The sequence below is a fragment of the Brassica rapa genome, chromosome A03, assembly GCF_000309985.2.
Source record: "Brassica rapa cultivar Chiifu-401-42 chromosome A03, CAAS_Brap_v3.01, whole genome shotgun sequence".
Taxonomy (NCBI): Eukaryota; Viridiplantae; Streptophyta; class Magnoliopsida; order Brassicales; family Brassicaceae; genus Brassica; species Brassica rapa.
The window spans coordinates 15,109,430-15,125,182 of record NC_024797.2 but is presented as its reverse complement, the minus strand read 5'-3'; the positions used below and the strand labels follow the sequence as shown (position 1 = coordinate 15,125,182).

Below are 15,753 nucleotides of genomic sequence, written 5' to 3'. Positions count from 1 at the left end.
ATGATTATCTAATCCTTTTGATTGAACTGTTTATCTAAAATCTCTTAGTTGAGCAGAACCAGGTTGAAATAATTTGTAGATTTATAATAAACTTTCAACCTTGTAGACTTAGGGTCCGAGTGATGTAACTGCAACGGTTGCAGGTGCGGTTGTGGATGTTTGCGAACGCGGATGTTTGCGGTTTTAATCGTTACTAAAAGATTTGTATGACTGGTATAGCGGTTAGAAATTGATACATTTGCAGGATACTTATGACTAGCTAACTACCAAACGCATCAGTGGTTAAATAATAAATTAACAATATTTACATTTTATATAATTATAAAATATTAAAATCATATTATTATGCAAAATATAAAATTTATATTTATAAATTATACTATTAATTTTTTTAAAAAATTATACAGAATATTTTTGTTATAAAAATTTATAGTATAAATTAAAATATAAAATAGATATATTAGTATTACTGTTATTTCAATTTTAAAATTTAATTGAATATTTTATTTTTATATTTATATAGGTTTTTATAAAATAAAAATAAAAAAATTACTTTCTCCCAAACGCAACCGCAAACCTACCTAGAACCAGCTTTTGAATTTAAGAGGTTCATAGCGGTTTGAGGTCAAAACGCCAACAACCTCTATCAACCGCAAAAACCGTGTTTGCGGATGCTATCGGAGAAACCAGTCATGACTTCAGGCAGTGTTGGAGATGACGTTCATATGCAACTGCTTGGGTAAGAGAAATTGGTCAAAACAATCGTGTAAGCCTTACTTGGAGAATGACAAGCGTGTTTTAAGAGGAAGGACTGCTCTGGAGGTACAGACTAGTTTAAGGTAACAATAGGTTTCCCCATGAAAATTTCACTTTGTAATGAGGAACCCTTAATATTTTATGGTCCTAGGCAATTGGAGTTTGATGAATCCTTCATACCCTGCACAACATGGGTGGATGATCCAATAGACCAAACTAGAGTGAAGCAGTTGGATGGAGTCAAAACCAAGTTTGTAGTTGTAGCCCAAACGAATAAGTGAGCTTGTAAAATGAATATTGTTTACAACAATACTACAAGGCAACAGAACAGGCTACCGCACAGAAGGTGCTGCAACATTTTCACATCAGATATCCAAAATTCGATGAAGAAAATTCTCAATCTCTCAACAATGAACTTTCATCTAACAACTTTCTTTGCTTCTCTGATTCTATATTCTACATTCTACATGTACACCTACTATAACAAGATTATTTCGTGTTTTCTTACCTACACAACAAAGTTGAAGATTCCTCTTTCTTCAATATCATATCTCCACTGTCATCATCATCCATAGGAAAATGACGATCTACGAACCGATTCCATTTTCTCTTCATTCCCTTGAAAGACCACATGGATGGGGATCCTTCATTAACTGATCCTCCTGTAGAGCTTTCACCTTCTTCTGCTGTATCATGGAATGTTCCATATGAAGGTGATGGAGACATGGGGATGTTAAGAGAAGCCGCCTTCATGATAGCCGCTCTGTACTCTTCGTCATGTTCCTCAACAACTGATTTCTGCCGCACAATTTTCTGCTCCACCGGAATCTGCATAACTTGGTCCTCTTCCAGCATCAACTGTAAATGTTCACCACACAGAAATCAATATCCCCAAACGCTGAATCAAAGAACACATTTGGAAGTAATACTCACATCGAGAGCTCTCTGTGACTCCCTTTGAATCCAGATGATGGCGTGATCCGCTGTCGCATTACATGAGAGAACTAACTGGTCAAACCTCCCATCAACTGGAACAGCTGTTCTCACAACGGGAGGATATCTTCCTAATCTGCACCAAGGAGCATATGGTTTTTCACTTTGATGCAACTTGAGTTGAAGAAAGCACATGATTATGGAATATATAAAGTATGAATACCTTAAGGGCTTGCGCACAACGATGTGGTATAACCTACCAGGGGCATATAGACGCCTTGCATCCTTAAGCTTCTTCTCCTCGAATGTGAATGTATCTTTCACACATGTGAGACACAAGAGGCATGGCAAGCTTGATTGGTTTATTAACATGTAAAACATGGCCATCAGATTCTCTTTCTACACTTGATGCTTTCTAATAATGTAATAACTAGTTTTTGAAATCAATACAGTTTCCTTACCAGATGATTGACTTGAAGACATCCTCCAGAGCTGTGGTAGTCCGAGGTAAGAAGTCATCCTGTAGAACAACAGAGTTGATGATGTCTGCATATGTGACTGCTAGATGGAGAGACATACACCTTGGAGGAGCAATAGCAACGCATCTTATCCTCTTCCTCTCTATGTTCCCTAACCTCCCCCGGTTCTGAAGCACAAACAAGACCAGCAAAGAAACAACCCCTGCACCTAGAGAATGCCCAACAAACGTCAAGGAATAACTCGGGTTCTCCTCGAGTAATCTATTCAAAACCTCATGCTCCTCCTCAAAAACCCACATGGCCGCCTTTAGCAACCCGTTGTGCACATAACCTCCATCAAACTTAGTCTGCCCAAGTTTGTTATCAAGAAGAAGAGCGTAATCACTCTCCTTAGCCAAGTTAAGCCCTCTAATAGCCAAGACAACAGCGTCATTGTCGTGATCCAGGTAGATCATGTAAGGTGTGACACGCCCTTGAGTCTGGTCGTAGTCTTTCTTGAGGATGACGTGATGCGGGTCAAGGCCGTAGCCACCGGGAGGTGCCCACATGGGGTTGTGGAGATCCTCCTCGTAGACGGCTAAGATGAGGCGGCAGAGTCTAGGGATGGGGTCGAACTCGTCGGAAGTGGCTAAACCCCAACTCTCGCTCTCGTGGCCTGCTGAGTACATGCATTTCTTCCACAGCCAGTGGGAGCAGCCCAGGCAGTATACGCATTCGATCACGGGAACACAACAGAGTATTGACATGGGGATCTAATGAAGCAATTAAGCATTATATATCCGCCGTGAAGTCAGATTGTTCAAAGATGAAGGAATGAAACTGTTGAATCGACAGAACCCACTGTATCCGAGATCGATCAGTGTGGCTCTTAAAAACGGAGACAGGATCATAAGCTAGGCTGAGAAATAAAGACAAGAAGACCAGTCAAAGTGATTTCAATCCAGGGCTGAAGGAAGACAAATTAAAACACTAGAGAAGACAAGTGTGAATTGATTTTATTAAAGACAAATGAAGTCAAACCCAAGCTCGTGGTTGTGGTAGACAGACCGAAATGATGAAGGAGAAAGGGGGTTGTTGTAATAAGAAGAATCTAACTCACCAAAGATAGATGCTGAGAAGATTCCATTAGGCAGCCAACGAGAGTGGAGAAGAATCTGGAGGACTAATGGAGGAGAAAAGACGTGCACTTTCGTCTTACTTTTAAAGCCAAGGTGACGAGACGAGCAGCAATTTTATTGACATCCACGGGTCGGGTTGGATTGGATCGAATCGGGTCATGAAAGGTAGATGGGCTTGGGCCCATTAAATTTGTCCTTGTCGTAACTGTCAGTCCACGCCCATGGGAAATGATTAACACGTGTTTCTCCATAGAATCTACGTTACACCACCCGCGGCGGGTACACGATTGTAAGTAATTACGTCACCAACCAAATCCATTGGTTGGAATTGGATGATTGACTTTTGCCGGTCTGTCAAACGTTCAACGATGAACACTGAATCAGGTACTCCGTCGCAGCTCCTAACTACTCTGTTCGATTGCCGGATAAGAGTTTTGTTACGATTGGGAAGGGATTTTCATATTGGTATTAATTTGCAGTAGTGGAGTTGCTTGGGAAGGTGCCCTTGTTGCATCGGTTAACAAGTCTTTCTCTCAAGAGAATCGCACAAGTCGTTGTGTTCAAGCGTTACGGTTAGTGTCATCAATTTTGATTTTTGGAATTTCGTTATGGTCAGTGTGGAAGAGAGCAGTGTGATTTTCCATGGTGACAATGACAGAGAGAGGGGATTATGTGGTGCGTAGAGATGAGGAGGTGGAGGGTGTTTATTTTCTCCTTCAAGGACAGGTCTTTCTTCTTCGACACTACTATTGCAATGCAAAAGGGTTTGTTGTTTGGTTCTAATTTTGTCCCTCTCTCTTTTTTGTTTGTTGTTGTGCAGGCTCAGGTTCTGGGATCAGCCGGAGACTCATCGGAGTTCCTCTTGAAACCATTTGATTTCTTCGGCCGTGGTGAGAGAGAGAATCATGATCTTTCATTCCTCAAATTTCACTCTCTTTGATTTGTGATTGAATTAGCCCCCCTTTTTTTCTTACTGAGACAGGCATATTTGGGAATGTATACTCAGCAGATGTTGTTGCTCTCTCACAGGTATTTCTTTATACTGCCTTTTGTTGCTTTCCTTGACCTCATAGGCCAATAATAGCATTGCTACTCAGTACTAATCTCTCTTCTTTTCAGCTTACTTGCTTGCTGCTCATGTCTCATCATTGTTCTTTGCTTGAGACCAACCCTATCTCCGATCCAGATAAGGATCTTGACACACCCTGTCTTGTGGAACGCATTTTGTCTCTCGATCCCTTAGACGTATGAAGTTTCACCCCCCAAACTGCCCTTCACATTTCTACATATCTTTGTTACACTCTTTCTCTGCTCGTAAATGAAATTCTGAGGAATCCCTTTATTTGTTCTTGTAGTTGACTCTTTTTCGGGGGTTCACTATACCCAATGCTCCAACCTTTGGAAAGGTTTTTGGAGGTCAATTAGTTGGTCAGGTATGTCATTTTCCCACATAAAGGCTGCTGCATCTTCTTTGTTACTAACCTTGTTGATTTACATAGTAGGATATATTTAGCTTGCTATGTGCTGTTTATAACAAGCAATACGAAATGACCTAGTACTCACTGTCACACAATTGCCTACACTTCGCAGGCACTTGCCGCAGCGACAAACACTGTTGAATCTACCAAGATTGTTCATAATTTACACTCCTATTTCCTTCTTGTTGGAGATATTACTAGTAAGCAATTGCTAGCAACCAATTGGATTTTCCTGCTGTTTTCTCTGGCCTCCACGCATTTTTCACAATTTGAATATTATCTCTTGCAGTTCCCATCCTATACGAAGTTCACCACTTACGTGATGGCAACAACTTTGCCACCCGAAGAGTTGATGCTAGACAGAAAGGCAAAACCATTTTCATCTTGTTTGCTTCATTTCAGGTCTTCCCCTCAAATACTTCATTATTACAAAATAGCTTTTCAAGCTTTAACTTCTTCTTTTCTCTGGATTTACAGAGAGATCAACAAGGTTTCGATCACCAAGAGTCGAACATGCCTCATATGTCACCTCCTGAAACGGTAAAAATCATGTCTCCCATACTTTGATGCTTATAAAGATGGGCTATGATTGTTATTTTCGTCGCTATCTACTGCAGCTTGTAACAAGAGAGGAGATGATTGAACGGCGTATAACTGACCCTCTGCTACCTAGGTATATATGTGGAAGTATTGTGCCAGAGAAGTTATTTCAAGAGCTCATAGTGAATCACTTTTTATTTTTATTTCAGGGATTACCGAAACAAAATTGCAGCTGAAAAAATTCTCACATGGCCTATAGACATTCGATTTTGTGAGCCAAGTTATTATACAGAACAGACAAAGTCTCCTCCAAGGTTATCATATAGTTGTCTAAATCCTGATAAGTCAATTATATTGTGTTACCACTATGGGTCATATTTCATTTCGTCATCTTGCAGATTGAACTATTGGTTTAGAGCAAGGGGAAAACTTTCTGATGACCAAGCTTTACACCGGTGAGCAAACTCTACTTCAGTGGTATAAAAGTTAAGAGAACTGGTATTCGTATGATTTTTAAAGCATTTTAACATTTCTAAGCAGAAGAACGGTATCTTAGCATCGCCAATTGATATATTTGAAGTGTTATCCATATCCATACTATTAGAAGCAAGATTATCTTAGGTCATTGACAACTTGGGAATTTGTTTGTTTGTGTTTACGAAAAATCTTTTGATTATAGTTAGGAAACTGACTATATTGGTGGATACCACCGTCTGTTGCACAGATGTGTGGTTGCATTTGCTTCAGATCTGATATTCGCATGTATCGGTTTAAACCCTCACCGCAAAAAAGGCATGAGTGCAGCTGCTCTGAGCCTGGACCATTCGTAAGCTTTTTCTTTTCTTTTAGCCAAGTGTGTGTGTTTGCACTATTCTTACAAACAGTGTAATATAAATTCTACACTTTTACAATATATGAAGGCAATGCCTCAAGCGTTTGTTTCCAACTCTTGTTTATTGCCTTTGCAGGTTGTGGTTCCACCGACCTCTAAGAGCTGATGACTGGCTGCTCTTTGTGGTAAGAAAAGTTTTATATACCCCTTTTTTTAAAGAATACAGTGATTTTCTGAAGGAGTAATAGCTATTATTACTGATAGAAATCCAAATGGTTTTGGTTTTGGTTTTGGTTTTGGTAAACTGAAACTCAAAATGCCTAAAAACACTTGCACAGATTTGGTTTATATCTATACTACTTGTGTACTGTATTGTTTTAGTTTATGTTTACATGTACATTTAAATAAAATTAGGTAAACCGCTACATCTGAGTGTAATAGTCAAAGATACAAAAACTGAGGACGAGACAAATATACTTGAATACAAGATTAATGGTGTTATGCAGATGGTGAATCCCACATCATTCCAGAGTCGCGGTCTGACCACAGGAGAAATGTTCAACAGAAAGGGAGAGGTACGTATCCCGTCTAACCCCAATTAAATAGACATTATACTAAGAGACCATTGAAGAAAGAAGAATCTAGTGTGTACTTGTGATGCTCCTTATAATCATCAAATATTTGTTCAAAAAAAAAGGGTATATCTTCTTACAATGTTTTTGGTTAAGCTTAAAAGAGTGTGAAATTGATATGGGCAGCTGGTGGTATCACTGACGCAAGAAGCATTGCTAAAAGAAGCGGTGACGATTAAGCCCATCTTCGGCGCCAAGCTCTAAGTGACACACACCATAGAATATATATTCAAGAAGAGTGATCACCTCGCAGTCACACTCTGATGCTTGATTCATTTTTCTCACTTATATTATTATTACCGTGTATATATGTATTTGTATGTAAACTGTGGCACCGGCGGTCATTTACTGTGTGTAAATGACAAACGGCGTCGTTTAGTGAAAAAACACTTGTAACATTATTTTTTATCATTAATAATAATCACAGGCGAAGTTATATTACAGGAGACGCATCGTCGTTTTAAGACGCTCTCTCTCTACCTCACTTTTGAAAAAAAACCATTTCCATAATCAAATCGCAACGGAAAAGGGTTTTCAAAAATTGGAAAAGAATCAATGGCGGAGTCGGAACCGGAGCAAGAGCTCATCGATGAAGGAGAGCTAGAGAAAATGGAGTGGGAGGTGAGGGAGATGGCGAAGAAGATAAGAGAGTACAGGAAAACCCTACCGGATAACCTCAGGAACACCCTTGATTCCGCGCTTTCCTCCTCTCATAGCTTCTTCCCCAGCTTCGCTTCCGGGTCGGATCCTCTTCCCTCTTCTTCTCAACGCCTCACTATCGCCCCAGGTTCCTCCGCTCTATTTCTTCTGTTTTTTATTTTCTTCAAAATCAAATTTTGAATATCACCCATTTCATTTGTGAACGAACTATGTCTGAATCAGACAGTCTGATAATAATGTCTTTTGGTTCAAGAACTGCTAGCGGTTGGAAAAATTAGGGCTTTTTACTACTTTTGGGTTCATTCATGAGAGATTAAAATACATTTTTGGGTTGTGGTGCAGCGGAGATTACTTCCCCTAGACATCTTCTTAGATAACTTTATATTCTGTTTCCTAATCCGGATAGTTTCCATTATGATTGTGTTTTATGTACCCTCTATTGTCCCTGCTGCACTCCAAACAGAGTGATCATGGTTTGTTTTATTATATCATGATCTCTTAAGTTTGTCTTCTTGTTTTACTCCTTTTGGATTTTTTGAAACCTGTACTTCATAAGAGACCTTTTTCTTTCTTTTACACAAAGAGCCTTGCAGTGATCTCTTATCTTTATACTATCTCATCAACAAATCTTCTGTGTCTTCTTTTTCTGATGCAGGAACTCAAGACCAAGACTCTGAACAGAAAATGATTCAGCTCAAGGAAACAGTGTCGAGGAACGCTGCAAACATGCCTAAAGTTATAAAGAGAGTGCGCGAATGTGTAGAGCGGATTCACAGACTCGATTCTTTGGGCGGAAGAACCATTCACCCTGCTTTCACTAGGCGCAGACTCAACTGACCTCCCTCTCTCTCTCTATCTTTTTAGACTTTCTATCCATTGTATTTTCTTGAGTTATATTATGTGCTGCTGATTTGTTAAAAATATGTTATTCTAGATTCATTTCTTTGGCTGTGTACATTAATCGGTGACTCTTTAACAGATTCTCTGTGTTTGAATTGAATGTTGATCTTTGCTACGAATCTATATATATATATATATTTTTTTTTTTTAAGTGCTATGCAGATTAAAGACTAGTTACTGGAAAAAAGGTCAGATAATAGGGTGGTGTCTAACACCTCTTTTTGAAAAGAAATCACAAAATTATCCTAGCTACATCTTCAATTTGCATTGGCAGATTGTTCAAAGATGGATTGCTTCAGATACTTGTTACATGTATGTCATGTACCTGTCATAAGTAACTAATACCTCCCACAATCACCACTTTCATCTTCTCCAATGTTTTCTTCTTCATTTAAATATATATAACCTTCTCTTCATTATTCAGTAAAACAACTTTAATATGTCATTAACTTTAATATGTCATGATCACTCCGTCCGATCCAATGGATTAAGAAGAAAATTGTATATAAAGTTATATAATGATTCCCACATAATCATCAAGAAAATGAAAAAAAGTGACAAGGGACAGATGACCTAGAACTACCCTTCCTGCTCTTGTTGTTAAGGCCGTCTTTTAGCATTGCTTTAAAACGTTACCATCATTGTTTATTTTAGAACATATTCTGAGAAAATAGGAAGGGAAAGAATGTTGTTGTTGATCGAAAATAAGAAGATGATTTCTTTTTGTTGGGGGTCTTCTGGCATTTCCATGAAAGCTGAGAGAGAGAGTTCAAAGAGTCTATTTCTCGTGCACGAGAGGGCTGTAAATTGGGAACCACATGTTCCTTGTGATGTAATCCACTGTCTCCTCCTGTTGATCCAAAATACAGATGCATTTAGATTCAGACTTCTACTATTACATCAGTGTCTGTCATGCTTGATACATTACAAAAAAAAAATCTCAATTGCTTTGATACCTTGGACATGTGACTGAGATCTCTCGGACCAACATCCCCATGACCTTCTACAATGTCATCAGATACCGCAGCTCTTAGAACAGCCGCCCCTACCTCAGCTGTTATGTGTCGGATGCTGCATTTTGTCCAAACCGTCTTAGATGACTAAATAAAACCAGAGCATATGAGAAGCAATCAGAGGAAATAATACTTGTTGATTGAAGGGTAAAGGATGCCTTTTTGGACTTCTTCGTCAGTCATGTAGGACGCAAGGCTGCATTATATTTTCGAAACATATATATATTAAACATGAGCCTCATTATATCATAAGATCATATAAGAGAACCAATGCAATCTTCTTACCATTCTGCAGCTGCTAGCAACATTCCATCAGTTACAATACGCGCACCAGATAGAAGAGTCCCTAACCCGATCCTGTAAACCATAATAACCACATTTGATTTCAGCTAAACTTGTGGATAAAAATGTGTACTAATTGAAGCAGTTTTCAAGAAGCGAAAACGAACCCGGGGAATAGGTACATGTTGTTGGCCTGATTCACATGCCCAACGTTACCATTCTCTGGAAGTTTAAAGAATCATATCAATTTTTTTTTTCAGATTTTAAGCAATTCATAAATGAACCTCACTAATAATAACATACCAAGTTGAACGTTTTCAAGTGGGCTTCCACTTCCAAAGACTATGTTTTCTCCAGCGTGCTTAAATGCATCAGCAGCAGTGCACTCGGCTGTCACACAAGTAAAAAAGTGTTCAGAACAGATCTTTCAAGGAAATGTTACATTACTTTGGAAAGACAAACACTAACCATTTAAGGTGGGATTCGACATAGCAAAAATGGCGGGCTTGCATGAATCAGATTCTCGCATTGCCTTTAGAACCTTTGCATTTTTGAAACCACTATAAGTCAGTAAAACTGTTAATTAATATATCATTCAACTGTATGTTTGTTGAAATTAGGTTCACCTACTTCTTCATTGAAGATGCCACCAACTCCAGATAAACCAAGAAGTACATGTGGCCTCACTGTCTTCACCTGAACAAAAATTTGTAAACAAGGAAACATGACAATATTATTATGTCTTAAACTTTCAAAGACAGCAACAGAGAAAAGAAGATGAAGTCAAATAATTGGACAAGTCAAGAACACAATAAGGCTTTAAGCTTTACCACTTCAACGATACTTGCTCCCTCACGTATCTCAGCAGGATTTTTGGCAAAAGGTACAACTGCTGGGTCAAGTTTTGACCTCTCCGTGGTGACAAGACCCTGAAGCACAACCAGTCGTTTTCATTACATTATTCAAGATCTTATGAGGCGATCCAATAAAAAAAAATGCTGACCAAGACAAAACTAGTATGGCAAATGGATAACTTTTTAAAATGTTTTTTGACTTCTTCTAGGTAAGCTCTTAGTAGATAGCTTAAGACAACATCCAAAAGCAAGCTCTAAAAGAGACAATACTATGACAGTTTCACAGTCAACTCGGACTCGTGGAACTGAACTACACAAGCTAAATTATTTATTACTATCAAGCAAGACGGACCGGACCCATTCAGATGACGTCAACAAGTAAGGAATGTCAGAGACTTACATCTTTATCTATTAGGTAAAAGTTTTTCGTTGCTTCAGCGAAGCTGATGCCTGCCATTCTCGCAACCGCCTGTACTGCCGTCTTTGTTACACCGAGCCCCGCACTATTAAGGAAAAGAAGACATACACAATACCAAGATGAGATGAAAGTTACTGCAGATACATTAGTAAAGGACTTTTCAAGTGTATAACAAAGTACCTTCCAGCTCCCACCACAACAATCTTTTGGTTCACAAAGTCGGACAAAGGCCGACCTTGGGCTCTTACAGTTCCCAGTAGTCCAGCGAGAGCAACACCAGCTGTTCCCTGAGAAATCAAACCTTGTCATTAAAAAGATTAGCTTTAAAGTAAAAGCAGCTGAAGTGAAATGATGAGAAGATACCTGGACATCATCATTGAACATGCAAAACTTTTTTCGATATCTATCCAAAGTTTCAAAAGCCCATTTCGCTTGGAAATCTTCGAACTATTATGATGGAAACAGCCATTTAGTCAGAACCTCCCTCACCATCAAAAGGTAAATCCAAAGTAGAAATTAAGATATATATAGATACCTGAACGACGGCCTTAGGCCAGCGTGTGAATACAGCTTCCATAAATTCATCCACAATCTCAAGGTACTCCTCTCCTTCCAACCTAGGCTGTCTGAGTCCTAAATCTGTAAAATGAAGAAGATACATGAATGAGTGTGTTCTCAAAGGAAACACATCCATAGATGAATAAAAGTAGCTTACAGAGAGGATTCTGTAAGAGATTTTGATTATTCGTGCCTACATCCAACATAATTGGCAAAACCTGCAGAAGTTCAAGTGTATAATTTCGAACAAGGAGATGAAACATGTGTCTTATACAGAAAAACAAAACAAAAACAGATCAGACATACTCTCTGTGGATTGATTCCTGCAGCAGCCACGTACATGTCGAGCTTGCCAATAGGAATCCCAATACCCTGGACTCCAAGGTCTCCTAAGCCAAGGATACGGCTACCGTCAGTGATGACAATCATATCAACCTGGTGAGCAGGCCAGTTGTAGATCATAGACATCATCTCTCCTTTGTCTTTGGCGCTGAAGTACATTCCTCGGGGTCTTCTGTACAAACCCGAATAGTTCTGACAAACCAGTCCAACCGTGGGGGTGTATATAATTGGTGCAAAATCTTTAATATTATCAATAAGGACCTGCAGAGAACAAGGGTGTGAGTTCTGTCTCAAAGGATGTCGGATTTTAATATTAAAAAGAGAGAGAGAGGCTTTAAACTGACTCGGTAGTACAAAGTCTCGTTACGGTCGTGCAACCTGTTGAGAATCCTCCACTTGGCTAAAGAGACAACGTTGTCTGGCTGCCCTAGTGTGTTCCTCTCTAGGGACCGAAAGGACTCAACTGCAAATATGTTTTATACAAGGAAGTCTCAGAAACAAACACATAATCATCTATGAAAATGGATCCATCATGACTTACTGAAACGGTCATATTGCTGTTCAAAGGAGATGATACGAGGAGGAAGCAAGCCTCTTAGCCCCAATCTATCTCTCTCAGTCAAAGGAAAACCTGTGTCCTGCGCAAAGGAACAAACAATATTGATTTCTTAGTGTCAGTTTCCTAAAGTTTCAGCATTGAATGAGTTTAGTTAATCAAACGAATCGTGTATGGATGACCTTGTTAAACCATGGATCGTGAAGGATGTCGGAACCACGTTTGTGGACTATGCAAGGACCAGGTATAGCCGTCGACAAGCACCTCCGAGATCCGCCGGTTCTTCCAGCAGCCGCTGCAGTCTTGGAGAAGCGAGCAATGTTCCTCCACATCATCGCTCTCAAGATCCGATCAAACTCAAATCTCCAGTTCAATGACACAAGTTCAACACAGAAATGCTATGGAGAGAGAGAGAGAGAGAGAGAGATTGAAAAACTCTGACAGAAACTTATAACGCAAGGTTCAATGACACAAGTTCCTGCAGCTTTGAGCAAGAGAAGAGAGTATTAAGAAGACGAAGCTGTCTGAGGACTGCCCCTGTTATTTCTAAGAGAGTGAGGGTCTCACTATAAATATATTATTTTCAGATATTATTCTTATAAAATTCCAAAGGACAAAAAACAATTGGTAAAAAAATAACAAAACAAGAAAGGGAAACAAACCCAAGTTACCCGAAAGAGAACGGGCAAGAAGGTTATATATGGAAATGTCAATATACTGTCTCAGTGGATGGTTTTTCTTTTCCTGACAATCTCACCGTTAGATCATTGACATGTGTTTTCCGTGTTGACGACTTATTCCCTCTTTTACCCATGCGTGTGTGCCCCCTCTGGTCAAAATATTATTTACGCCATCCTTAAATAATTTAATACTACAAAATATAAGAAGAAATTAAATTAAAGAAAATTAGAGAATGCAAGAATAAATTGAGAGATTCGAGCATTTTAAGAGAAAACCATCCTTTAATATTCGCTGTGGCGGCGACTGGAAAACGTCAGCTTTTTAACTCTCAACCACTGCTTCTTCTCCTTCAATTTTTATATACCGTCCATGTCTAAATAAAGTGTCTTTTGTCTCCAATAACTCTTCAATTACTTTGGTAAATCTACAAAGATAATTTAATAGCTATTTTGTATTCCACAACTTCCACATGTACATCACAATAAAAAAAGTATGAGTGATCTTGACTTTTATATTCATATATACGTAGCAGAAAAAAAATGTGCAGTCTAATACTACACTTTACATTATTATTTCTCTGTCTGTCTTGAATTGATCAAATATGTATTGTTTCATTATTTTTTTAAGACCTTAAAACATTGGTCTCCTTAGAACAAAATGCTAAAAAAAGAATATTAAGAAGAATAAATAAAGATCATCATACATTGAACATCAAATGCAAACTCTAGCTACCTATTCGGCATTTTGGTATAATCATCAACTCAGTCACTTACTTTTCTTTTCTTTATATGCAGATTCTTTCGAATGTCGGTCAAAGTAAAAACGCACAATAATGTTTTAGATGGATTCTACCTTAGATAAAACCGGCCCAGATATTATATTAATCAACTGGGATTTTGGAATAACATGAGATTTCTTAAATTTGGGATGATTTCATGTGTTCTCTACATGGCAAATGCAGAGAGATAAATTATTCTGGTCACAATACTGTGAAGATGAAAGACAGATGTATTTTCATACTCGCATTGTCTGCAAAATAAGAGACTAAGCAAAAGAGTTGTCTCTCCAAAGCAAGCAAAACGCTCTTTAATGCTCTTTTTCGTAATCGTCCTTGGTTCCAAAGTTCTTGCACCATATCTGTGAAGGAATTGGGCGTACCGGCATATGCGGCCTTTGCTGAAATATCAAATAATAAAGCTTTCCCTCAAATTTTGATCATGAAACAAGAAAGTTCAAACGATAGAGCAGCATGGAGATAATACAGTTAAGGACTGGGTTCTTGTGACAAATGACTAGAGTTAAGTATTAGGCATTCAAAAACATAAAAAGAACTGTAAGTCCATACTAGTAAGTAGTACCCAAGCCGCTCTTTCAAGCATTCAGAAAATTATATCCCATGGTCGAAGTACAGCAAAAGAATCAACTAAATCTCCTAAGACTGCTACACAAACACAAAACGTAAAGTAACATGGCAATGAGAAACATAGTTTAAATGGGTGCAAATCAAATTCAGGTCACAGGACATTATCAAAAATAGGCTACCATTGGCGAATACCCTACAGATGAATCATTGGCAAATAACAAAGAATAAAATGAAATAAGGTAGGGGGAAGGGAATTATTAATGAAACTAAACAAATGAAACTAGGTACGAGAGAAGGTAGTTAAATTTTAAACTTTTCGAAATGGTGAATTGAGGTAGAGTAGACCAACACATATTAAAATGTTCTTCTCTTCATGAGGACTGCCTGCTTGTGAAATATATTTATATATATATATATATATAAACCAAAGCTATCTGCTACAATAGATTCACACAGACTGTAACATCCAAAACTGCAGGACGTAGGCAGCATAGAGTCTCTACTGATAAGATACAGATGTTTATCAAAGACATTCAATACCCTAAATCATGCTAGACACTGGAAGCGAAAACAAAATTATCTACACATGATAACAGACCAACAAAGTTATACTCATTGAGTAGATATGTTATCCATAGCAGTTGTGATTCACTTATTGTTATTTTCTAATCTCTAATTGTAAGGACCAAAGAAGTGAAGAAGAATGAATACCTCGAGCTCGGCAGACTTCATGGCAATGGGGATGCAGACAAGGAAAACGCCGAGCATTGCAAAGGCGGTGTTGCGACGCCAGTGCTTGGGCCTACAGTAAGGCCCACCAGACATGCTCCATACTTTGGCTCTGAAATCGCCAACTCCTTCTCCTCCTCCTCCTCCTCCCATTTTTTTTACCTAGATTTGAGATTAGTCCACTTAATACAGATTCATTTTCTTAATTCGATAAGGAAGATTACCAGATCCATCAGTGACATTAAAAAAAATCAAGAAGCGAAATGATCTCAAGCAAACTCTATCCCGCTAACAACTGACTAGAACCGGATTTGATAACAGAATGTTCGAACTGAGTATTAAAACAGCATCAATTCCAGAATACTAGTGACCATATATAGATCGACTCACCTTTACAAAAATGACAAGGATCGCAAAAGACAGAACTTCTCAAGTGAAGAGGGGGTGGATGAAACGAAATGAAACGAAACGAAACTAGTTTCTGAACCTGACCTGAAAGAATACTCAGAGCGTTTTTACGTCTTTAGCCTTATCTTGGCGCTCACAACTAATGTGTTGTTGTAATTTCCAATGGGGTAATAATGTCTTTTTGACGACCCAAGAAAAATAGAACTGAAACAGCAGGATGT

The 15,753-nt window shown here is 38.5% G+C and overlaps 5 protein-coding genes across 9 annotated transcripts; 2 read left to right on the top strand and 3 right to left on the bottom strand.

Annotated features, from left to right (window-relative positions):
- Positions 1 to 993: 993 nt before the first annotated feature.
- Positions 994 to 3,364, bottom strand: LOC103858866. Of its 3 annotated transcripts, none has more exons than XM_009136298.3 (5): positions 3,268 to 3,364; positions 2,151 to 3,066; positions 1,913 to 2,041; positions 1,690 to 1,825; positions 994 to 1,614 (listed from the first exon to the last, which is right to left on the bottom strand). In XM_009136298.3, the coding sequence occupies exons 2-5, from the start codon at positions 2,912 to 2,914 to the stop codon at positions 1,261 to 1,263; spliced, it is 1,383 nt and encodes a 460-aa protein (XP_009134546.1). In that variant the 5' UTR covers positions 2,915 to 3,066; positions 3,268 to 3,364; the 3' UTR covers positions 994 to 1,260. The 3 variants fall into 3 exon arrangements, with proteins under 3 accessions (XP_009134546.1, XP_033142062.1, XP_033142063.1); XM_033286171.1 differs by having other exon boundaries at positions 3,189 to 3,361; XM_033286172.1 differs by having other exon boundaries at positions 2,151 to 3,035; positions 3,268 to 3,360.
- Positions 3,365 to 3,380: 16 nt separating this feature from the next.
- Positions 3,381 to 7,209, top strand: LOC103858865 (acyl-coenzyme A thioesterase 8). Of its 2 annotated transcripts, XM_009136297.3 has the most exons (17): positions 3,381 to 3,670; positions 3,766 to 3,858; positions 3,945 to 4,012; positions 4,107 to 4,176; positions 4,269 to 4,315; positions 4,406 to 4,531; positions 4,642 to 4,719; positions 4,877 to 4,964; positions 5,054 to 5,166; positions 5,242 to 5,304; positions 5,382 to 5,437; positions 5,514 to 5,618; positions 5,703 to 5,759; positions 6,029 to 6,130; positions 6,273 to 6,321; positions 6,643 to 6,711; positions 6,895 to 7,209. In XM_009136297.3, the coding sequence occupies exons 1-17, from the start codon at positions 3,619 to 3,621 to the stop codon at positions 6,970 to 6,972; spliced, it is 1,314 nt and encodes a 437-aa protein (XP_009134545.1). In that variant the 5' UTR covers positions 3,381 to 3,618; the 3' UTR covers positions 6,973 to 7,209. The 2 variants fall into 2 exon arrangements, with proteins under 2 accessions (XP_009134545.1, XP_018513312.1); XM_018657796.2 differs by lacking the exon at positions 6,895 to 7,209 and having other exon boundaries at positions 6,551 to 6,710.
- Positions 7,210 to 7,235: 26 nt separating this feature from the next.
- Positions 7,236 to 8,474, top strand: LOC103858864. The gene is made up of 2 exons (XM_009136296.3): positions 7,236 to 7,555; positions 8,084 to 8,474. The coding sequence occupies exons 1-2, from the start codon at positions 7,324 to 7,326 to the stop codon at positions 8,263 to 8,265; spliced, it is 414 nt and encodes a 137-aa protein (XP_009134544.1). The 5' UTR covers positions 7,236 to 7,323; the 3' UTR covers positions 8,266 to 8,474.
- A 294-nt stretch (positions 8,475 to 8,768) lies between these two features.
- On the bottom strand, positions 8,769 to 13,057 carry LOC103858863 (NAD-dependent malic enzyme 2, mitochondrial). The gene is made up of 18 exons (XM_009136295.3): positions 12,534 to 13,057; positions 12,337 to 12,433; positions 12,140 to 12,258; positions 11,760 to 12,056; positions 11,611 to 11,671; positions 11,431 to 11,534; positions 11,259 to 11,342; positions 11,076 to 11,182; positions 10,878 to 10,980; positions 10,454 to 10,552; positions 10,254 to 10,319; positions 10,092 to 10,164; positions 9,927 to 10,013; positions 9,791 to 9,845; positions 9,627 to 9,698; positions 9,475 to 9,537; positions 9,285 to 9,399; positions 8,769 to 9,178 (listed from the first exon to the last, which is right to left on the bottom strand). The coding sequence occupies exons 1-18, from the start codon at positions 12,684 to 12,686 to the stop codon at positions 9,107 to 9,109; spliced, it is 1,827 nt and encodes a 608-aa protein (XP_009134543.2). The 5' UTR covers positions 12,687 to 13,057; the 3' UTR covers positions 8,769 to 9,106.
- An 828-nt stretch (positions 13,058 to 13,885) lies between these two features.
- Positions 13,886 to 15,639, bottom strand: LOC103858862. 2 transcript variants are annotated; one of them, XM_009136294.3, is made up of 3 exons: positions 15,515 to 15,639; positions 15,107 to 15,326; positions 13,886 to 14,208 (listed from the first exon to the last, which is right to left on the bottom strand). In XM_009136294.3, exons 2-3 carry the CDS (start codon positions 15,275 to 15,277, stop codon positions 14,119 to 14,121), a joined length of 261 nt encoding a protein of 86 aa, XP_009134542.1. In that variant the 5' UTR covers positions 15,278 to 15,326; positions 15,515 to 15,639; the 3' UTR covers positions 13,886 to 14,118. The 2 variants fall into 2 exon arrangements, with proteins under 2 accessions (XP_009134542.1, XP_033142126.1); XM_033286235.1 differs by having other exon boundaries at positions 15,107 to 15,286; positions 15,513 to 15,635.
- Positions 15,640 to 15,753: the final 114 nt, after the last annotated feature.